General features: G+C 37.0%; 1 protein-coding gene and 1 pseudogene across 1 annotated transcript; one reads left to right on the forward strand and one right to left on the reverse strand.

Moving 5' to 3' along the window:
• Positions 1-387: 387 nt before the first annotated feature.
• Positions 388-9,274, reverse strand: LOC137994819 (uncharacterized; annotated as a pseudogene).
• A 3,232-nt stretch (positions 9,275-12,506) lies between these two features.
• Positions 12,507-16,183, forward strand: LOC137994820 (uncharacterized). The gene is made up of 7 exons (XM_068840414.1): positions 12,507-12,862; positions 13,175-13,513; positions 13,817-13,885; positions 14,205-14,306; positions 14,742-14,818; positions 15,464-15,671; positions 16,049-16,183. Exons 1-7 carry the CDS (start codon positions 12,541-12,543, stop codon positions 16,162-16,164), a joined length of 1,233 nt encoding a protein of 410 aa, XP_068696515.1. The 5' UTR covers positions 12,507-12,540; the 3' UTR covers positions 16,165-16,183.
• The last annotated feature ends 8,320 nt before the right edge of the window (positions 16,184-24,503 follow it).

Below are 24,503 nucleotides of genomic sequence, written 5' to 3' on the forward strand. Positions count from 1 at the left end.
TGTTTATATATATATTACTACTCTTCCCAGGTGTCTGCAACACCAACAAATTTTTCTGCCGCCTTCAGAGCAACGTTTTTAATGCCATGAGTTTGTTTCAAACCAATCATACGGTACATTGAAATGCACCATGTGAGGACATTTTTTCTGTGGCGTCCTGAGTTTTCTGTATTATCGGAATTGAATTGTTTCGTATTGAATATTGTTTCGTAGTATTGAGTTGTTTTGTATCATTGAAATTGAATTTATTGCATGATGTTCATTCACAATGTATTTATCTTCAAGAGGAAGTTTACCGCTCTTTTTGTCTGCCATAGAACTGCTCTGAAATTTTATCTTTAGCTGATCAATAAACAGCAGCCATGCTGACAGAAAAAATGTCATTACAATGTACCACATGACTAGTTCAAAACAAACTCTCGCATCGAAAATGTTAAGTTCAAGGCGGCAAAAAAAATTGTGGGTGTCACGGTCTACTAAGAAGAGTAGTAACTACCGCCATGTTTGTCTGTAGCTACAGTCACAAATGTGTGACAGAACTGGTTATTGAATGTAGATTAGCTTGGTTTTAGTTCAGTCCATGTTATGGTCTATAAACCTTTTAAACTTCAATCACTTTCTGTGAAGTTGGGGAAGTGGCTCACATAGACATAGTCAGCATCCATGAAGTCCATAAATACACATTTGTGTCTGATGCTCCTGATTGGAGCAACATGAATGTCTTCATCCCTCAATTAAAAAAAAGATAAGATAAATTTTAATTATACCATAATCATAGTATAGCTATGTTTATCATTACGTCATCTATTGCCATTAATGTGCCCAACCAGAGGTGATTGGCACATAAGTGAGGAACATTATTACATATGATTATATTGATGAAATGGTATATGAAATGAATCATATGAACTGTGGATATGAAATCAAGTGAAGCTATGATCTTCGCAGTTATGAATGCAATTTTTACAACTGTGTAGAGAAGCCTGAAAAATTCAGGACTTCAACAGGGTTTGAACCCGTGACCTTGCGATTCCGGTGCAACGCTCTAACCAACTGAGCTATGAAGCCACTGACGTTGGGAGCTGGTCATTTGTGTGTTCTAATGGACCCGTGAGGAGTGAATCAATGATGAAATGGTATATGAAATGAATCATATGAACTGCGGATATGAAATCAAGTGAAGCTATGATCTTCACAGTTATGAACGCAATTTACAAATAGCTTCACTTGATATGATTATATTATTATGATTGGTGATCCTTGAGGGCTACTCTTGTGATCAACTGTATCACCACTGGCCAACATACACTGTGGCTTATTAAAGTTCTTATTTTTTTCAATCATCAATGTCTAAACAATACAATATATTATGAGGTACCTTGGCCTCTGCATGACTTGAATTTGTTTCTGTATTCCTCGAATTTGATCCACTTCAGTTAACTGGAAATCTTGCTGCAGTCGCAGGTTTACTATCACAGCAAAGTATTGCTACCTGTGGCACTTGCACAAACCAACACACGCATTCTGGCACATGGGTGTAGGTCTCAAGAAATACATTATTTTTTCACATTTTATCCTCTTCTGATTGTCTTCATAAGTGACAGTATGACTATTTCTTCTGAAGACACGTCCATATGACTTTGAGTGGAAGACTTCCCCATGAATTTTTGCCCTTTTGAAAATCTGGCACCATCCCAAAGATTCTTCCCCACTCACATCTATGATTGCATTCTGCACATGTTGTGCAAGCTTTATATCTGAAAAGGCAGCAAGTAAGTGCACCCCATTCTCAAGCTTTGTTGACCTGGAAAAAATATTAATCACATTATAAAATATTAAAATATTAATCACATTACATGAAAAGAAACTGTTCAACAGTGTGAAAATGATACATTGAAAAAGTTTGTTTTAATCTACATTTCTTCTACATTAAAGAACCATTCACAATTTAAGATCTCATGGCAAGTAATCTGCCATTCTGTAGAGCAAGATCATCTACAACAAAGTCAAGCTTGAGTGGTTACATTTGCTCTCTAAAAGGGAGGTACATGTGTTGGGGAACAGTTTTCACCTACGCAAAAAGAAAATCAACTGCCAAGTTGGTTTTCTCTTACAATGTGTTTCCATCCCTGGCCAAGGTCAACCTAGCCTGCAAATACAGACGTATTTCTGGCTGTCACTTGTCTCTGCCGATAATAACGTCTGCAAACCCGAGCCAGGAAATGGTTTCGATGACGTAGGAATTTTAAGCGAATCACAGTTTAGCTCAAGTAACCCCAGAACTACTTTGCGAGGTATTCGCTAAGAAAGGCACTCAAGTTTCATTCTATCATGGAATCTGATTGGTCAAAAGGAAACAAAAGTCATTACGCCACAGAAACCGTTTCTTGGCTCGGGTTCGCAGACGTTATTTTCGGCCGAGACAAGCAACAGCCAGAAATTCGTCTGCATTCAAAGGCTAATTTATTAATTAAGGTCCAACCTGCATCCAGCATGGCAAATTGTTTACCATGTGATCAAGCTCTTTCCTATATACAAATTGCAGAGAAGGGTATGGGTATGGGTATGGGTATGGGTATGGGTATGGGTATGGGTATAGGTATGTCGTATGTCTCAGATAGCTAGGACATCAAAAACAGAAAAACGTTGATAAACAATGTTTGTGCGTAATGGGAAATTATTATCCTACAGTACATATCTCTGTAATGGAGTTGAACATGAAAACAAAAATGAAAATGCATACTTCTGTTCTTTGCCAAACTTCATTCTTCTGTACAAGTTGTAGCTAGGTGAGTCTTTTTCCAGTTGTCTAGCAAGTTCTGGAGTAACCTTGACTGCAGACATTGAGGATGCAATCTAAATGGACAATATAATCATACACATTGAAACATTTAAAGCGTTCCCTGGCAGAAAATTTAGGTTAAAATAAGCTTTCAGCTGCCAACCTACAGGCCCTGACTATCGAATAATAAAAAAGATGCCAATATAGGAATATAAAATAGCAAAAAGTAAGGAAAAAAATACAGATGAAAAACGTGAGGGGCAATTAAGGGCTCTCTTTCAACAACAACAAAAAAAAAAGATTTGAATAGTCACCATCTTTGTATATTTATGCATGACTAACTTATCATACATGCAAGATGCTGCAAGGCAAGTTGGCCAAATATAATACATGCAATGATGGGTTTTAACTTATTTTCAACTTGAGACAAGTTGAAGGATTTAATAATGCATGACTACACTTTTAACCCACTTTTGTTTTAAGGACGTTCACACGAAAATTTTTCAACATTGATTTTTTTCTGAAACTTTTACCACTGTAAGATGCTGAGTTAGTTATGTCAGAAATGTAAAAAAAATGGGGGGTCACCGACTTCGTTTTGGAGAGAACATGCCCAGAAAAACACCCAAAATGTGACAAAATCGGGCTTCGTTAGCGAATAAGGCCAGTGTCTGTAAACCCAAATAAATTGCAATTAAATCTTTGAAGTGAAATCTTCTCTGCCAAATATTGTTTAAGTGGACTTATAAAGTGAATTTAGTCAACTGGTGAGGTTCCTTAAGGATCAAGTTCGCATTTACCAACCACAGTTTCACGCGCCTTGCAGCCGCAAGATGGCAGGATTTGATGTCCCGTGAGCAGAAATCTTGAATTTTTTTTAACTTCCCACATTGATTTTTTGCTCATTTTTGGACAACGTGGAGATAATTTTAAGTAAAATCCGTTTCTGGAAAGAAAAATAGGGGTCACCGAACGTCCAAGACCGTTAAATCCAGGCAAAGCTATAGCATTGGCCTTTTGCCCTACCACTTCTCATTTTATTACTTAGCGCGCGCGCTCGTGTATGACGTGGCGTGTGCATTTGCGTGCGCAGTAAGGATGCGCAGAAACAATTGGCGCGAACGTCCTTAATAAGTTTTTCATAACATGTAGGTCACCTGCATATCTATGTTCTGTGTTCCATGGAACAGAGCAGTTAGCTCACCATTTGCATCTTCAAATTCGAATGCAGAATGTGCCCATAGTGGTCCATGATTACGAACGGAAGCATTGATGTGGAGCAGATTATGGACATTCATGGCCATGTGGCGTTCACCTGAAAGAAAAGCAGACATCCTTGTCATTTTTTTTAATTGTAATGATTACAGTGATGGTTTGGATCAAGGAAAAGTATAAATCTTACAAATCTAATAATTAAAAAAGAAAAAACGAACAAACAGGGGAGTGACATACATATGTTTCAGTGCAAGTGTTAAAGTGACCTGAAATTGCAAGTATTTAGGCATGTGTAATATTATCTAATAATTACGGAAACACAAATGTAGCTTAATTACAGCATCTGTGAATCAACTTACCATAAAGGGCATCAAATAGCATCACAAATTTTCCAATGAGGTTCCCACTCAGATTAAGATCTTCTGGACAAATGGCCTCTTGCTTGACAAGCCAAACTCCAAATGCAAGAAGTATAAAGTGGTGAAGATAAATATCTGGTAGAACACCATTCAAGCAAGGAATACTATAGTGGAACAGCCAATTTCGGTACTCGGTTGCTGTGGAAATAATGCCTTGTTTTGAGCATGATTACCTTTAAAAAAGGTCTGCATGTGTAAGGATCCTGTGGATAAATAAAGTTCAGTATTCAGTATTTATGTTATTATTTAGTGAAAATTTAGCAAGATGTTCCCCAGGAAGCCACTGTAGCTCATTACAGTCATTTATCTATTTAGCCTAAATAGGGGTTTTATTTTCAGTACTTTACTGGCAATAACATCATATAGCAAAAATCAATCAACAATTAATTTCCATCTACATCAATTAAAAAGTCTATAAGCAGATTTAAAAGTTTGGATGGATTGAAAAGTCTACATCAAGCCCCTACTGCATTAACTCATTCAATCCACATGTACACATGAATGAGTTATACATGTATTTATAACGTATATTGCAAGTGCAACTTCACCTTTAAAATATTTTCGATGAGTTTCAATAGATCTGGGTGTTCTTGTGATATTCAATGGTGGCTGGATGCTGCATAGGCGCTCATCAATAACACCAATAGTATCTCCACAGTACCAGGGTTTATCTTTGTATTTTGTATCCAACCAAAGGCCCATTAATTGCTTTGTGACTCCCAACAGCACACCATGCATGTAGTCTAAGCACACACCTTTACTGATGTCAAAGTTCCTCAGGCTTGCAAACTGACAACTAAACCCTAAATGCCATTTACCTTGACAATACGACAGAAATGGCAATTGGAAACATACCTAGTCAGTTGATAGTAGTATACAAAGTAACAGTACATTTCTTAACCATTAACATCATCATCATCATCAGACATACATACATGTTAGGCTTCAGTACAATTTTTAACTCTATGATTTATTGAGGAGGATATAGCCAATGTACCTGTACACTGGTTCAATCCAAATAAGCTGCCAAGGAAATGAATTTTAATTTCTTTACATTAGATGAACAAGAACCCAATAATACTTGTTTTGAATTGGAGATAGACAGGTGCCTTTTATTTTATTTTAATAATATTTTTACCACTGTAAAATTAATACCGGTCACAAAATTGCACACTTTTCAAATCCATTCATGATTTACATTAACTACAGGTATGCACAGAATCTTTGGTTGCTTCATTTTGAATAGTGACACTACTACACTACACTATGGCCAAAATATCTGTGATAGTAAACTTACTGGTTTGCCTCCTGATTCACCCTTAAGAAACTGTAAGCCATCTGCAACCATACTTTGACTAGTGCGTTCTCTGGCAAGGCCATCAGAGGACTCAAAGTTAAAAGGAAAAACTGTAACTCTTCCTCTCTTTCCGTCTTTGTCACTGGATTGACATGAAATTCCCAGAATCATACAATAACAACAGCTGCAAAAGCCATTAAACTGAAGCATTTCTAAAAAGCTGGATCTACTTTACTTGTGATTCTTCCTTTACCTGGAATTTCCATTTCAAGTCCTGCACAAAAAACACAAGAGTGTTTGATGTCACACATGTTTTATAGGTTTTATGTGAAAGAAAGTTACACCAAAATTCATACAATTCTGCACAGAACATGTAGTGTATGTCTTTTGCTGTCAAAATTAATATGTCAAGATACCTAATCAAGGTTAGATTAGAGTCAGTAAATCTTGCTCTCAAGTTCATATTAATCAAGTTTTGTTTTTGGGTGTTTACCTAAAAATTACATGTAGGTTATCTTAGCGATTTTTTCTAAAGTACATTGATGTATATTGATAAAGCTAGATTATAAAATTATGTACCTTTTGTTTCTAGTTCTTCTAATGACGTTTTGAAAGGCTTCAAAAAGGTAGACATGACTGGTTTTTTGTCACTAAACCAGAGACCACCCAACACCATGTTCTCCAGGTGCCTCCTGATAAAACAGTAATAACAGGGTAAAGGTTGGCACACACGAGGGGACTAGTCCCTGTGACTAGTTCCTGCAACAAGTCGGGGGACAAGTCCCATTGTGTGAACTTGGCAAAATCTAGGACCCACAAATTCAAACTGGTTTGAATTTTTGGGACAAGTCCCTGCACTTGTTCCTTAAAACACTTTGTATGAACTGTTCGTGGGACAAGTCCCTGCGACCAGTCCCTTCATGTAAACTCTTCACTGAGGAGACTAGTTGCAGGGACAAGTCACAGGGACTATAGTCCCATCATGTGTGCCGACCTTCTGTCAATTAATAATTTACGAAGATTGCATATATCCCTAGGTCCAGTTCTGGATAATGCCACAATCAAATTTGGGAAACTTGTTCAATTTGCAATTGAAGCACATCTTTCAAAGGAAAGAATGTGTATCTTTGTTTTACATGCATGGACATGGCACAAAGCAGACACTATTGAGGGTCTGGTGGATAATTAACAATTATTCCATGAGCGCGTGTTGGATATGAGATGGTAAATAGCCAACGAGGCGCGTAGCGCCGAGTTGGCTATAACCAGTCTCATATCCAACAAGCGCGAATGGAATAATTGTTTTATTAAATTCCTTCAACTCCAAAAATTTGGTAGTACGAAATACGAGCGGAAAAAGCGAGCAAATCTGAGCGAAATCGAAAAAAACTTGATGAGAACTGATGCGATGTTGTGTAATACCTTGTTGTCAGACAGACGCAGGCTCATCACAAAAACATTTCTTGCCTTTTCGCGTACCTCTAAACGTCGGAATTGATCCAAACTTTCCAGAAAAAAAGTTTTTTTTCTCCTTTTTGGCTTTATTCAAAGAGAAATTTGGCATTCCAACGAAAACATTTTTAGTTTAGCAACGCTTAACGCAATCATTTACCATATAAGGTCAAACCAAGGTATATGAGCTGATAACCGAGATTGAGTGAACCAATCAGAGCCCGCGAAATGCATTATCCGAGGTTGAGAATTTAATAATTATAGATATTCAGTGTAGTAGTATCAACAATTATGTCAAATACCTTTTATTTGGGGGTAATTCATTTATTTGGAAGTACACTGGCCAAACACTTGCACCTGATGATTTAAACACAGATACACCATCTGTATTGAACTTTAAAGAAAAGTTCTCCAGTTGAGAAAGTGGACCATCGCCTTCAAGCAATTTACTGTAAAGATGGCCATCATATACATCAGTGATGTCTTCAGCTGCGTTTTTCTTCCTTTGAAAGCGGTGTTTTATATCTTCCTGGAATTCCTTTTCTAATGAAAAATAAATGTTGATGAAAATTCAAGAAGTGATCAGTGTAATAATTAATGTACAGTTCATGGCAGAAGTTGAACATTCTGTGGGTCAGAAAACACCTCTTCTTAATACTAATCTGTTCTTTTTATTATATGATTCAGTAATCCCCATGAAAAGGAGAAGTCTTATTGGTTCCCTAAGCAGTATCAATTTTGCAATTAAATTTATACAGGCTGCTAAGATGGACAAGTTGCTTCTACAATCCATAGCTGAAAATTAACAGATTTTTGTTCAGCAGAAATTGTTTAACTTTTCTGTCTAACTTCAGTGTTGCTGTGGCGTTCAATAACATGGGGACTCTAAAATTAAAAGCTCAACCGACAAATGCTTTTTCTGCTTTCGTCAATCAAATGTTCGGCAGCTCCTCCCAGCTTCTGACTATAATGTCTGAACTGAACAATTTCATTTCATTATCGTGCATTTGGCAGTATAGTCGAAAGCTGAGAGGAGCCGCTGAACATTTGATTGACAGTAGCAAAATTAAAACACATTTACACAGTTGTGCTTTGAAGTTTAGAGGACGTATGTTACTGAAAGGCGCAGTAAAAATGTTCACAAAAGCGATGCAAGTTTATGGAGCGCTTAATTTATTGCCTGCGGTTCAGTCCATAAATCTGTAAAAAAAAGAACTACATGGACCACATGCTAGTTCAACAACATATATATAATAAACCATACTCCTTATCATAGATATCTGCATGAAAGCTTACTTACTTTGTGCAAGTTCTCTCAGCTGATTTTTCATGGAGAGAATGACAAAATATGGTTCCTTCTTCAAATCACTCACATCCTTCTCGCATATAGGCCAGACATCAGGAGTATCACCTGTAACACCAAGGTATTCAGAACACAACTTAATATAGAAGTGTTTCGTTATGGGAAGTTGTAAGTCCACAAAGTACTTCTTTAGTGCATTCAATGAGCGCACACACTTGTTTTGCGGTCCGGGGATACAGTGTAAGTTGATCAAAGAAATAACGTCTGAAAGACAACTTCCATTTAGGTTGTGAGTAACGGCCAGAGTGAGAATCAAAAGAACGCTTTCAGACAATTTAAGTTGTGAGCCAGGGTACACATAAGGGTCCTCATCTGGCGATTCATTCGTTTGAATAAAGTCGTTGCCAGAAACTGCACTCTCCGGTTCCTCATCTGAAAACTGAATGTCTGCACTTTCACAGTAGCTGCTGCAGGATCCATCACCTTCGGAATCACTCCAATTCGTATCCAAAGAGCCATCACTGTTGTCTTCGGGTGAACAAAATTGTTCATGGCTGTGGGGAGATACAAGCAAGGACATGCCAGAATCTTGAAAGTGCTGTTCACAATCATCTGAATCCTTTGATAAGCCGACGTATGTCACACTTCCGAACTGCACATCGTTAATTTCCTCCAAGCTTTGAACAACAACATCTGTGCCGATTTGTCTGGTTTTTTGATTTTGTCGATGGACAGCACTTTTGGGTTTTTGTAGGGATACATCTCTTCGATGAGTGTTGTAACGACCTCTTTCAGTTGGTCGGCTTTCCAACGGAACTGCAGCCAGATCCATGGAGCGACAATATGAGCATCATGCATATGTACGCGCTAGACCACAATGCATGGGGAGGCACTGGCGCGTGATCAGAAAAGAGCGGGAATATTGTGAACTGTTGACAATGCTTTGAGTCTTTGAGAGTCTTTGAGTATCTACGCGTAATTTTAGCTTCATCAATTTCAATATTGTTTTCCGGGTTAATTGACGACTCCTAGCTACTATGAGAGAAACAAAGATGCCTTCTCGCTTCACTGACGACCTTGGTAAGTCATGCACAGTTTAATTCCATAACAATTAAGTGAAATGAACATGCTCGGCGGGATTTATGCCATACAATGTGGGCAAAGTGCATACCGGCGGGTTCACGGTAACTAATAAAGCTTTATAGTATGAACTTTAAGTTTACTATTTCACTTTCTTAACAGCAAGCAGCTTAGTAGTGCATCTCTTCGGTATCATTTCTCTTCCTAAACGTATTTTGAATAATATGTAACAATAACAATTAATATCACGAAGCGACGGGAAGGATCATATGCAGCGATTAGCACTCTTTGCTGAAACCAGTTTCTCTCCTCGGTATTCAGGGATAAAAACCACATTTAATAGCGTTTTTGTCGCACTGTAGTAAAATTTTTGAACAAACTGATCAGTATACTGAGTCGTTCCTGGTCGACATTGCCCAACTTTAATGAACGCACTCGATCCTCCTCCGAATCGATCCCCGGTCGTTTCGCAAACATGTCAGTTCCCAACATCTAAAATACTTTTTGGAAAAGGAAGTAAATGTCACCTTTGATGTACATAAGATATATTGTTCGTTTCGGCTTTAAAATAAATTAATGTTCGTTTCACTCTTTAATCTCGATCTCTCCCATCGGCCATGGCGATAATATCCATGACATTATATTTAATACGAGTATGAAACGCTTGTAAAATCTTTTTATTCACAATAATTGCGAAGTTTAAAGAGCCATTTTTCGTTAATCTATATCTAAACAAACATAAAGTTGCATATATGAACAAAGATTCCCTTTACATGAGAATTAAGTTTCAGGCGTATATTATACATGTATACGCCTGAAACTTAATTCTCATGTAAAGGGAATCTTTGTTCATATTAAGAATATGTGAATAAAACAGCTTGGCAGGTTTAAGTTTCTGTTATATGGCTTTCCTAGCTGGTGTGAAAAGTTTTTGGGCCTTCGAAAAACGATCGAGCTATAGCCTCAGGTTGTCATCTTTTGTTTGCAACATACTGCATTCCATCCAGTTTCCCAGAATTCCTGGACCCAGGAATTCCTGGAAAGACCCAGAATTCCTTTAACACAAATTAATACTCTGTCACTTTTCCCCCAGTTAATTCCAGTATAGACCTTATATATGCATAGATGGCTGCCAAAAATTAATTAAAAATTATTGTGGGAATATTAAAATTTATAGCCCAACTAACCTTTTTTTTGAGTTGATAGCTCAAAAGAATTTTTACTCTCAAACGCTCGAGGTTAGTTGGGCTAATTTAAATTCATACAGAAGAAGTTTAAATTGGCAGCCATTTATGAATATGGTCGATCTATAAGCTGAACTTAACCTACTGCCACACTATAGACTTATATATACCATCGAAAATCAAGCACAATAATTGCTAAATATGGGCCTTTCATATATTTTTAGACCACTACCTTGTTGTCTTTAAAGAAGACAACGTTAAGGCGATTGTTAGTCATGGGGAAATTAGGGACTGTGATGATATAGTGAGGGGTGCATCATGTGAGGCCCTCTGGAAGGATGCCAAACACAAAGAATGGTATCCTGCCTTTATTGTGGACATTGGAGGTGAGACCATTTCAACAAACATCGTATATTTTGATTCCCATTTTTAATAATTATTAGATTAAAAACACATTCTACAGGGACGGCATAAACAGCCTTATGAACTTACTTCAATTTATTGGCCCATTCCACTGATTGTGGTTCAATTAAATAGTAATTTTTATTGTTTCTGAACAGCCAATAAAAAGTGGCATGCGTGTCTGTTGAAGGTTTTCTTGGTTTTGATTAAGAGCATTCCTTTGCATTCATAATTCATTCTATCCCCAAGGCTGCTGCCTAAGGAAAATTTCAGGGAGCCCTTCGGGCTCCCAAAATTGACAGGTGGGAGCCCAAGTCATACTTTTAGGAGCCCAAAATTAATTTTAAGATACCAGCCCATCCTACGAAACGACCGACATTCAAATAGGTAGGTCTGAGATCCACTGATACCATGCGAATTTCGATGTTCAACTGACAGCCCATAATATCCCAATCCCATATTTGGAAATCACATCTTGGACCCAGTCTTCACGCGATAAATTGCTTCGATTCAACGTAAAGTCGTTAAGACATCGTTATGTTGAAATCGTTTGACTATTTGTGCACGTTTCCCGCATTGACACACTCGTCAAATACATCAAAACTTTCACTGTGTTATGTCCAGCTACAGGAATGTAATTTACAAGAAAGTTGGGGTCAATTGCTTTTGTGATGTTAGGCGCCCGTTCGGGCTCCTTGTACTAAACTTTGGTCGCCCACGCTCGCAACCAGGGCGCCCCAGGTGACCGGGCGCCCGTTAGGCAGCAGCCTTGTATCCCTATAATGTTTTAGATCTTGAATATTTAAGAATTATGCAGAGTAAGCCAAAAGGGGAAAATCAGAAATCCAGAACTACAGCCAGTAAAACAGCAGGAACCAAGGAATCGGCCAAGAAAAGAAAAACGCCAGGTAGATCTAAAGACTTCCTTAAACGCTATACATGTAACTTTGTTTCAAGGCTTTCACTAACAATTATTGGGTGAAAAGTACCTAAACTTCCATATGTTTTGAGGCTGCTGCCTCTTTATCAGTGGACCACTGATGATGGGGCAGCAGCCTCAAAACATATGGAAGTTTACATGCACAATAATGAATATTTACTAGTTTTCTCTATCAAACAAACTTTGCGCATCACAGTTTTCTTCTTGTTTTTGTCAATTACAATTCTTTACATACATGTACAGTAGACACTATCTCTCTCTAATATAGACACCCTTGGGAACACTCCTAGTAGTCTTTTTTACAACAAACAATAAACATTTAATATAATTGTTGTTATTGTGAATATAGTACCTGACCTTATTGTTATGTTGTTTAATGCTCTTGTGAAACTCAGTTCAAGAGGTCCAGTCCCAAGAGGTCCAGTCCGGGAGTGAGGAAGAGCAACAGAAGAAGAAGCAAAGTGAGATGAGGAAAGAGGCTAAGGCTAAAAAAGCTGTGAATGCAAAGGCAACAAAGGATGCACTGCTCAAGAGAAGGCTTGAGCAAGCCAAACAGTTTGAAGGTTACAAAGTTCCCAAACCAAGTGCTAACTCTGGGATGTGTTCCCAGGAGGAACTTCCTTATGAGGATGTTTCAGAGGACAGAGCTGTGCATGGTCAGCAAGACAAGGACTACCCCTCTCAATTCAACAAAGACAAAGCAAGGCATACATATAAGCTACCAGCCTCCAGAACTGCAGTCCCTAACCAAACTAGGACCAAGGAATCCCAAAAAAGGAAAAAAAAACGTAAAACTAGTTAACACTTTCAATTATCACTAATAAAGCAGACTGGAAATGGTTCCAGTTTAATTGACAATAATTTGGACATAAGAGTACATATATAGATATATATATATGTGGTTAAACAAAATAGAAAAATAAGAATCAATACTGAGAGACCAAATAATGCTCCCTTACTGTAACAAGAAGAAGCATAGCTCAAATAGCCTATATCAGAGAATTACAGCAATGTCAAGATATACACGCAGACACCCCCATTGAAACAAATAATAAAGAAAAGGCAAACCAAAACATTGACTCAGCACTTTTGAAATTCAGTCCATGAGGTGCAGTCTGAAAACGACAGAGAAGAGAAACGAGTGAAGACAACAGACATAAGCAGTGATGCTAGAGGAAAAAAGGCTGTGAATAAAAAAGCTACTAAAGGCGCACAATGGAGAAAAAGCCTTGAGATTGCTACTTCTGAGGTACATTCCCAGGAAGTGCTTTCAAATGATGATACTTCCGATGTGGAAAGTATCTGTAGCCTGCCAAGGAATCAACATGACGACTGCTCCTTGGTACATGTAGATGATTACTATGCTACTTCTGATGATGAAGATGAAACAGTCTCAGATGAACTACACAGTTCACCTCTGAAGGAGCTTTTTCAAAAGGGTAAGTCAAATTTTCAGTCCTGGATATTACCTGTTTTGAACCAATTTGAAGCAGATTACTTTATGGATTTGATAGTATAGATTATACGGATTTTAACTCCAAATTTGTGTTTCAAGTTGTCCAGAAAACTGTGCCTACAAGAACCTATAACTGATCTGTGAAAGCAGCAGCAGAGAGAAATTTTGGAATGATTCTATTGAAAGTGTATAATTCGCACCACAATCAGCTTTCATGCATTTCCACTGAGAAAGAACTCTAAACAATAAAAAATGACATTGATTGTTTATCTTTTTCTATCTACAGGTGCAAGTTCTTCAAGCACACCATCAAGAAAAAGACCAGCCTCAGATGCTTCTTCTAAGAAAAAACAAGGTGAATTTGTTAGGCTGTTCACAGTCCTAGTAAATTGAAATGTCAAACACGAGTTAAACGATTATCTCTGCCCAAACTGCACCTACCTTATAATTGTTCTGTCAAAATAGAGAGAGAAGTTTCAAATTAATTTTGACAAAAAAAATGTTACTGTAATCACCTCATCTATTTATATTCAGGAGTAAATAATTTTCCCACTGTGAACAACAATAATAATAATGGTACATTATTTATTGAGCATGCATGCACGTTGAAAGGCAAGTACCTGATTTCATTGATTTTATTTAAAGACAGTTTCCCTCAATTTGCCTATTTACAGGTCAACTTCCCCGCTCCTGTGGCTGCCAAGAGAGCATTTTCTTGAGAGAAGAGATTAAAAAAATGAAATACAAAGTAGAAGAACTCCAAAGAAAATTAAATGGTAAGAATTCCTGTCATTATCATACAGATCTCTGATTTTTTTAACGTTTAACAACTATATAGAAATGATCATAACACCCTTGTCTTTCCAGTTTGTCAGTTTCCAGTCACTTTCCAGTTTGTCAAAATTCAGGGATTCACTCTATCCCACACAGAAGCAGATTCAGAATGCTGCTTCTGCTTCAGGGATTAATTAGATAGAAGATAGTAACCTTCGATCCATTTAGATTAGAGGCTTCCTTGCCATGTCCCCTCAAAATCAGGTGATTTATTTGCCAAGCTAGGTACTAGGTACTAACTTGTTTATACAACCACAGAAAACACAATTAGTAAATTCTCTATAAAGATGCATGTTATGTCATGTCTGTACAGCCATGGTTCATTGCCTGCCAATTCATGTCAATAGGTTATAAATTTGCTTTGTTTAATATTTCAGAGTCAAGTTTACTGACTGAAAGTGACAAGAAACCTCTTGCTGGGGTGATTTCTCCAGTTTTAGCCGTGAAATACAAGGTACGCTTGCAAATATGATACATATATACTGTAATAGAAAATCAGCAGTAACATAATACGTAATATGTCACTGCAACATTGATGACCAAAATGAATCCTTACTACATGCATGTACAAGATAATGTCATTTAATCAAAACAGCTATTTTTGTTGAATATGTTTCATCCAACACTGCACTCTCCACTCTCCTCACTTGTTCAAAGAAAGAAGAGAAGTATTAAACCATTTTACATGCAGTAATGTGCTTACTGATCATGTACTTTTCAAAATAATGTTATTCTGTTTCCAGTGGTCTCTATGATCCCTCACATCACATGGCCACAAAAAAACCTTGCTTTCACAAAGGGACTCAGTTACTTTCAGTTACATTACATTGCATGGTCTAGTTGTCGTGTGGTCATAGATTAGTTGCTGTAATATCAGAACAATGCAATTGGACATAAACATATTTGAATATGCAGCCATCTTTCTAACCTCAGATGATTCCTTTTCTGAAGATAAGGTTTGGCATATTGAAATACTACATGAGGAATTCTTAGTGAAATCTAGGCTAGATCATTAACCTCGATCTATATCATTGTATGATTTGACCAACAGCAATAAAATAATATTCTCATTCAAATTGTTTTCTCTACTAACATGTAGATGGAAGAGATGACGGTTGGGAGCGGCATCTTTTGGAACCCCTCCCAACGCTTGAATGCCTTGGCAGAGGGGAAAACCATAGGAACGATGACATCCTATTTATTGGACGTCATGTTTGACAAAGAAAAACTGAGTATTTCGAACTTGAAAGGAGGAGGGCACTGTGGCTACCAGCAACTGTGCCCCAAAATAGTGGGAGCCATTACAGGTACTATCGATATTCAATATGCATGATAAATAACATTACAGTAAAATGAAGGACTACATATAACTTCATTTTTTAACTGTACTCTATAACCATTTATCAAAACCTTCAAAACAATACACACATGCATGTACTTGACTCACATACATTTACATGCATGTACAACAAGGACTGCAGTCACTAAATTTGTGTAATAGTTCAATTTAATTTGATCAGTGTATAAAGCAGCATAGATTAGAAATATAAAAAAATGTACAGTTATAACCCTGGACACTGGGTTTTTGTAATTGGACCCGTCACCAGTCATCAATTATCTAAATTGTTCTGCAAAGCATAGGGTTTTGTTTTTGATTATTGACATCTTGCTCTTCACTCCACAGCATTTGTACAGTCCCAGTTTGCAGACTCAAAAGTGTCCATAGTGAGCAAAGCAATACAAGACAAATGTACGGCATCAAGACGAGGAGTGTCAAAAAGAAAAATACAGGAGAGTTAACAGCCCTGATCTGGCAAAATCTTTTTAAATGACTCAGTGTGTATGCTTATTAATAGCCTTAAGTTGTCTTAAGCCTCTCTGTGAAAGAGAGGCCTGTTCCACAACCATTCATATGAAAATGAGTTTAACTTGCACATGAATGAATTCTAATTTCATATAATGCATGCATGCATGGGCAATAACACTTGCTTGGTTGAGAAAGAGGCTAAAGGTAATTTGGAATTAGCCTATTGATTGTTACTGTCCTTTTATAATGTTTAGAATTAATTGCAAGTTTTAAAATTTTATCAGTGTTGATGAATTGAATTGTGTCTTAAGCCAGTAAGATGAATGCATAATTTATGAATAATCTGCCAGTTATTTGAAGAAGGATGTTTGCATTATATAATTTAGGCATGCCTAATTTGTCCATTTGCCATATCATTTTCGAAGTGTAATTATTATTATGATTATATAACAATTTGTTGATGTCAGCTTTTATTGCAAATTGTAACAGTAAGTCATTTTGGTATGTAATCTCAATTAAATAAAAGCCATGCATTTACTTGTTTGAGGCAAAAACATTGTGTGCAATTAATCTTTTAAGTTGTCAAAGTTGCAATTCCAGTAGCAAAAGGTGAGTTAATTTGAACCTGTCAGTTGATATGATTTCAATTAAGCAGAAATACATGTACATGTGACATATATGTAACATACATGTAATATATACTTCGCATAACTTACACATATTGTTACATATATGTAACATTATACACATATATGTTACATATACGTAACATAGCTGCCCACAAGTCCCAAATACCTACATCTGACATATATGTTGCATATATGTCACAGCCATGCAACATATATTTAACATACATGCAAAATATATGTCACACATATGCTGCATACATATGTAACAGTTATATGTCACATATATGTAGATTTGGTAAGGGATATCACATAAACTTTGTCTATAAATAAATCACTAAATCAGTTGGTATTTTATCCAGGACACATTTCTACTTATCCTGAAAGACCAAACTCATGCTGTACTATACATTAATTTATCCATATATCACTTATTTTAACTCTACATGGTCCTCCACTTACGTATCTAATTTAAACAGAGTTTATTATCTACAAAAGCAGGCACTGCGAGCTGTTACAAATTTAGAATACCGAGCACATACTGCTCCTCTTTTTCCAAACTAAAAATTTTAGACATCTTCCAAATCAATACCCTCGATATTGCTAAATTCATGTTCTGCTACGACAATAATCTGCTGCCTCCACTTTTCTTCAATCTGTTTATGACAAACAGTCAAATCCATAAATATGACACAAGAACAGCCAGTAATTATCGTGTGCATTCCTGTTGCACGAACATTAAGAAATTGACAATTCTTTACCAAGGACCTAGGCTCTGGAACTGTCTTCCTGCCTATGTTTAAAAACAAAGTGCTAGAAATTTTATTAAAATAGTTTCTCAGTTAATCCTGCCACACTCGTTCGCAGCCCTCATTTTGTTTAATATTGTGATGTCGAGGTGGCCTCTCCTATAAGCCTGGTGGTTTCCTGAGGTCTCCTCACCTAAAAGCCTGCTGTATGGTTTTTTAAATTTTGTTATACACATTAATGCAAATGGGTTATTCCAGAAAAAATCCACACTCCCCCCCCCCCCCGACGGATGGGGTGGTTTTTTAACCTCCCCTCTCACCTGGATTTCCTGAAGCCCAAGACCCCCTCTCCTGCCTGGATTTCCAGGAAAAAATATTAGGCTTAAATTTAATTTATTTTTAATAGAAAATACGCACAATCACATATAGAAGATGTTCTTTTTTAATTTCTAAAGCTTTGGCTAAATTATACAAAAATTCTGTTGTGTGGAACTAACAAAAGAAAGGAGCAAAAATGCTAAAATGCGAACGAGTGTTTATACATTCTTAGCTCATAAAAATCAATTGCCCTTGTTCTTTCTTTGCGCTAAATATGGTCCAAAAGTAAATACAATTGGTAGAGAACATGACAAAAGAGTTCAATAGTCATTCCATTTGGAGACATAATGTCAGTCTCGTCCACTCAAGATCCAAAACTTTTAAATCAAACATGATCAAAATCTTTTGAAAAACGAGTCTAAACTTGTTTATCGTTCAAATTCTTTTATATCTTAAAGACTGGATAATTTGAGTCACATATCCTACCTTCAAGAGCCTGTAGTTCTAATCTGCAGTGGAAGGAAAGTTCAAACTCCCGTCGTGAAGGGCTTTCTCAGTCCGACATAGTTTCAAAAGTCTTTAGGCTTTCGTTAGTAAATCGGAAAGACAAAATGTGTGCTATAAAGAACCTATCCAAGACAAAAGCACTTGAAACAGCTCCCATTCACGAAAATGAAATTTTAACATATATTTTCAACTTTCAACGAATTATTTTAAAACCGGCTACAGAGGGCTTTCAGATTTCGAAAGATTCGTCCAGTTCATGGGTTCTTCACCAGGCTCTTGTGGATTGGGACGCCTATTTGTTTTGCTTTCTCAAACTTGACTTTCTAAATACAAAATGCGAATACAAAGTGTGAGAAGGTGTGAAAGTAAATCAATTGTTTACTTTCTTTACTAGTATCATTACACAAAACAACGGTGGCACACTGTGTCTGGGTACAAGTAAAAATGTGTCAGGCGTTTCAAACTCTTCGTTGCAATATTGTTGCGACGGCTCTTTCTTTAGTATCTTGTTCGCATTTTCTGCTATAAAAAGACCTGTGAAGGAACTTAGATTATCATTTATGTCAGGTGAGAAATATTTGAACAAAATATTTCTACTATTTTCAGGGTCTGAGAGCGCTAAACTGTCACCGAACTAAACGTTCGAATCGCATCAACTATTGGTTCAGATGACCCCTGCAGAAGACTTTTTCGAGTTCAACCCCCCCGCCTCCCGCCTGGATTTCCAGGGTCCTTGACCACCTCTCCCGTGAGAATTTCCAGAATCCCATCCGTTGGGGGGGGGGGGGGGTGGATTTCTTCTGGAACAACCCAATAAATGATGATGATGATTATGATGAAAAACAGTAACAGTAATAGCTCGTACTTGGGCACTAAACCCTTTGTTATTTTTACGGATGCGTTATTTAGCCAGGCATGATGGAGGTGAGACGTCTTTCTGAAGCTCTGACTCTCAAAGCAAATTTCACAAATGGCCTTTTACGTTTCGTTGCTGGATCAATTTACCAGCCAATATTTTACTCATGAAAAACAACAAGCAAGGCCAGGATCATCTTTGTTGCCAGGCAACAACAATCATGGCAGAAATTGCTGCAACATGAAGCCTTGTAACTTCGAGAGAAAAGACGAGATAGTTCCTCTAATTGAGAAAGAAATTGAGAATTTAACCATCCTAGCACTGAAAGACGAGCTTGCTGAAAGGAATCTATCGAAAGGAATCTATTGACAAAAAGAGAAAAAGGCAAATTTTGGTCTACCGATTGAAGTCATCTTTACAAAGTACCCACCTGAAGATGAGTGCTGTGTACTGCATGAGACGAAACCAACAACTTCCCAGAGAACTGCCCATGCTCACCCCTTTAGAATGAAGTGAAAGAGATCAAGGCTAATTTGTCGCTGCAAATACAGCCTAACCCCTTGGAAACATAGTATGTGATAGGTTTATTAACAAATAATTACATAGCAGCCCTTGAGCTGAATTGTGTAATGTCGCTAAATAGGCTTGTAAAAACTATATACAATGTGAAATATAATAACACTAAAAATATCATTCGTTATGTAAAAATTAATGTTCCTGGAGTTTGTACTTATTTTGGTGGCAGCACATCGATGGGATGAAAGTGTTCTGGTAACGCTTAGTATTTATTCGAAGAATATCAAATGTTTTCTTTCTCCTGAGATTATTCTTCGATTGGTGTCTTTGTGGAAGTAGATGAAATAATTTGTGCGACTGATCACGTATAATCTGGTTAAATAGTTTGTCACACAAGTCATGCCTTTGCTGATGTAACGTCGTTAATTGGAAAATCTCGAGGTTTTGTTGGTACGTCTCTCCTGGAGATACAATTGAGAGGACTCGTTTTTGGACCCTTTCTAGATCTTCACTTAGGTACTTGGGAAGAGCGTGATTGAACACTGGAATACAATATTCGAGCACAGGTCTGATGCAGGTAAAATAAAACATGATGATGTCTTTCAAAGGTACTTGAGCACGTTTTAGCAAAACTATGAAATATAAGCGTTTGTTTGTCTTCTTTACAATGTTATTTATATGATCGTTCCAGAGTTATTAGAAATAGTTAGTCCAAGAATCTTGACATTGTTGACAGTTTCTAACTCCTTCCTATCAAGAGATATTGAGTCGAAAGAATGTTTTTGCTTTTTAAAATCTATAAACATCTCTTTGCACTTATCTACATTAAGCTGTAGTTTATTTTTGCATGACCAATCTAGGGCAGCAACGGCGGCACTTTGAATGATGCTGTGATTTCCATTTTCAACAACTTCAGCAAGAGTGGTATCGTCAACATACTTCCAGGAATTTACGTTGGGAACTCTCAGATCATTTATCATCAAAATGAAAAGCCAGGGTCCAAGTTTGGTGCCCTGAGGTACACCAGAGGGGACACGTCCCCATTCAGAAAAGCAATCGTTTGCTAGCTTTACCCATTGCTTGCAGTCAGTCCATCAGAAAGTCACAGACCCATCGTGTGACGCCAAGAGGAATTTGTAGGCTAGAGATCTTTTGGACTAGAATACGATGGTCGATTAAGTCAAAAGCCTTTCTATAATCTAAAAGCACAATCCTCACCGCAGCACCAGTAGTGTCAGTAGCTGCAGACCATTTATGTACCATTGAAATAAGGGCATGGGTAGTAGATGACTTAGGAATAGCTCCGAACTGGTCAGGGTGGATGATTGATAGGATGGCTGGGCCGATGTACATTGCAACAATAAATTCCTCGGCGATCTTAGGCAAGGCGGGAGTGAGCGATATCAGTGTGAGATGTTTACTAACGTCAGTCACAGGTTTTACTTTTGTCTTTAACCAGACAATGCCCAGAAACTAAATCAAAGGGCTCTGTGAGCCAGCTCATTCTTTTAATGGACAATTTTCATTGTGCCTGTTATTGCTGGTCATCTGAACTAAAGGGTATTGAGAAGAACAATTTGATAATATGGTAATGGGGTACTGGTTTTTTTGTTATGTATGTTATTAACGGGGATTATGATAGTGTGAGTTAAGGTAATTCCTTAGTATTGCATTGCGCATCCCTACTGCGCACGATTTTCGCATCATTAGCTTGCGCACATGAGCATGTGCGCATACAAAACGTAAGAGATTTCGCTCAAACTAAACCCGATCGCGAAATAAATGCTCCTTTTCTCTCAAACAAGCATGGTGACCCCCGATTTTTTTTTCAGGTATTTGCTAAAAACAGTCTAATAAAGAACATATTTGAAGAAGAAAAAAAGTTTGATAGTAGAACAATTTTTTTTGGAAAACAGTTCCGTACTGAGTGTATTTTACCCAAGGTGAGGACTTCAAGCTAACCATGGAACTGTCCCAAAAAGTGCACTATTCCCACAACCAGGGAATCAGAGAAGGCGTAAATGAAGCAATACTGCTTATGTAAATAAAAGGAGCTTTATTTTCAAAATAAAATTTTGTGTCTTTGAAGTAACCAAGACTTAATTCAGAATGAAGGTAATTCCAATTTTTAACGCGAAAACATTAAAAATACCCCATTTTAAGAGCCTGCTGACGCATAAACAAGCACGGTGATCCCATTTGTTTATTGCATTTTTTTAATGTTCATATCATGAATGTTAATTATGCCAAGTTTCCAAAAAAGTTTGAGAATAGAACAATTTCAAGGGAATTATCTTAACTGCATTCAAGTAACAAACTACAGGGGGGGGGGGGGGGGGGCTAATGGGCATGCTCTGTGGGAAAAATTTAAATTTTCAAATAGTGAGAAATGGTATTCTGGGGGTAATGGGATACCTTGGATCAGTATTCATACCATTATAGTATACGTTATAGTAATTATGTGGGGGTAATTGCCTATTCAGAACCTATTTTTTGGTCCATCTTCCCTGTTTTGAAGGAGCATCCCTATGTTACATAAAAACGTCAACAGTGTCTTAGGAATAGAAAGGTGGGTTGTAATGTTGTGTGGTTATTTTAATATTGCCACATTGACATTAATAATTGAAGTTAACACAAGATCACTTTATTTCAATTCTTAGAGGAAAACATGAACAGAAAAATGGTAAATTATAACTGAGTAATGTTATAATCTGAGATAGTGGTGGATTATAATACATCCCATCTTGAGATGTTTCTTATGCCTACTATTTACAAGCAAGTTGCTAATTGGTCTACATTGAAAATCCCGATTGGTATGGCAACAATAACAAATGTTAGGAATTACAGGCAAGCAGTAGAACTTTTAATTAAAATTTGGAATAAAATCTTAAGTCTTGAAAGATATTAAGAAAGAAAGTAAAATATTTGTTTGTTTTTTGTAATTAAGATTTGCCATGAAATATCTTTTCAAAAATGAAACACTAACAATAACAATAGCATCAACAAATGGTAACACAACAACAGTAACAATTGGAGAACTACCTGTGAAGGTACTCTTGCAATTGAGCATTATCAAGTTTAAAACATTTCTTTTCTTTCATTAAGAATATTTGAAAAACGAAATAAACAGGACATAAAATGCAAAAGCATTTTTGTTGAATTGTCCATTATGTGCAAAGAAGGCACTAAGTAAACTCTTACAGTCAAAGTAAGTGAAGCATACCCCTCAAGATTGCATTAATGAACTGTTTATTTGAAACTTGAACCCGCTAGTCATTTCAAAAATGCAACAATAAATTGATTATTCAATATTGAACTCGCTCGTTTGATCCAAGAATACTGCTAACAGGTTCCGTTTACAAAAAATCAATTGACTATTACATTCTAGAAAAGACGAGTAAGTTTCAAACCTACTAGTCGCAACAGTGAATTGATTTTTCGAAAACGGAACCCATTAGTTGATTCTTGGATCGAGTGAGGAATTTCAATATTTGAATAATTAATTCATTATTGCATTCTTGAAACCACTAGCGGGTTCAAGTTTCAAATAATCAGTTCATTAATGCAATCTTGAGGGGTACGCTTCACTTAGTGTGACTGTAAGCGTTGTAATATTCATATGTGCAGTAACCTGCGATATTCTTTAATGTTCTACAGTTCAGTATTGTGTGAATGTCAATCAGCACCACCATGGTCAATCCATTTTACATTTTTGTCTTCCATGATAACTTGAAAAGACAAGAAACTGACATTAAGAAGGGTTTCTTCCATAATGTTTGCAGATAAAGTGTCAATGTTTTTGTCTATATTGAATCCTGGGGCAGCAGCGATTGTTTGAAATAAATTTCTTAAAACATCATGGGGACAGAAGAATCTTCCCATATTTTCAACCTTTTCGTCTTTTATCATGATGTTGGCCGTTGTAGTAGATACCAATTCACACTTCTTGATCTTTAAGTTACAGTTGGAACACTTGATAATGCCTGTATCAGGAGCATCAGGAATTTTGGATTTGCAATTAATGCAAATGTAGATCTTCTTTACTTCGACGGCCAATAAAGTACCGGTGATGTTGCTCTTGGCCTTTTCATTTGGTTTTAGGTTGACAGCTTCATTGGAAATCGCATCTGGAATGTAGTTCAAACAGAATGTAAAGAAATTTGTAAAAGCAGTTGATATGAGCGAGCCTCAAGTCTGGATCGAATTTGGTAGAGCTCAGAAAACGTTTTAGTGTGACTATCTTGGCCGCTTTTATTGATGTGTGTGTTGTAAGTTGACAAGCTCCAAAGGAAGAGCACAATACTAAAGTAATGATTACTCACCAATACAAAAAAGAGACAGACCAGCGCCCTTCCAATATGGCTGCCTCGAACTTCGTCCTTCATGCCCTGTTTCGTGCACTCGAACTTGTCAAAAAATCGTCCTGGGTAGCCCTGGGTTTGAAGATTTCGGCTTCTTGAGCCATGTTGCACACTTAAGAAACCCTGAAATTGCGGTTTTATGTTATTTGTTTATTTCTTAGTCTGTAGAAACAGTTAAAATCTTGCACAATTGTATTTCAGGTTTATCAAACTTAATTTTCCATTTACTAAGGGGGAGGGTAAGCAACGAAAATTGTCATTTCTGTCTATGGTCGACAACTTCCGGGACACATTTCGATGCCCACAAAACTCATTCATTGCGTCATATGACGCAAAGAATGAGCTAAAAAGGGAGCGTCAGATGCCAGATGGAGGATATCAGCCCATAACTCTACTGGC

The sequence above is a fragment of the Montipora foliosa genome, chromosome 3, assembly GCF_036669935.1.
Source record: "Montipora foliosa isolate CH-2021 chromosome 3, ASM3666993v2, whole genome shotgun sequence".
Classification (NCBI taxonomy): domain Eukaryota; kingdom Metazoa; phylum Cnidaria; class Anthozoa; order Scleractinia; family Acroporidae; genus Montipora; species Montipora foliosa.

Coding starts and splice junctions, on each gene's coding strand:
- LOC137994820 (XM_068840414.1), top strand. CDS start 12,541: ATGAGGAAAGAGGCTAAGGCTAAAAAAGCTGTGAATGCAAAGGCAACA. Junction 13,886..14,204: donor TTCTTCTAAGAAAAAACAAG/GTGAATTTGTTA, acceptor GCCTATTTACAG/GTCAACTTCCCCGCTCCTGT. Junction 14,819..15,463: donor TTTTAGCCGTGAAATACAAG/GTACGCTTGCAA, acceptor ACTAACATGTAG/ATGGAAGAGATGACGGTTGG.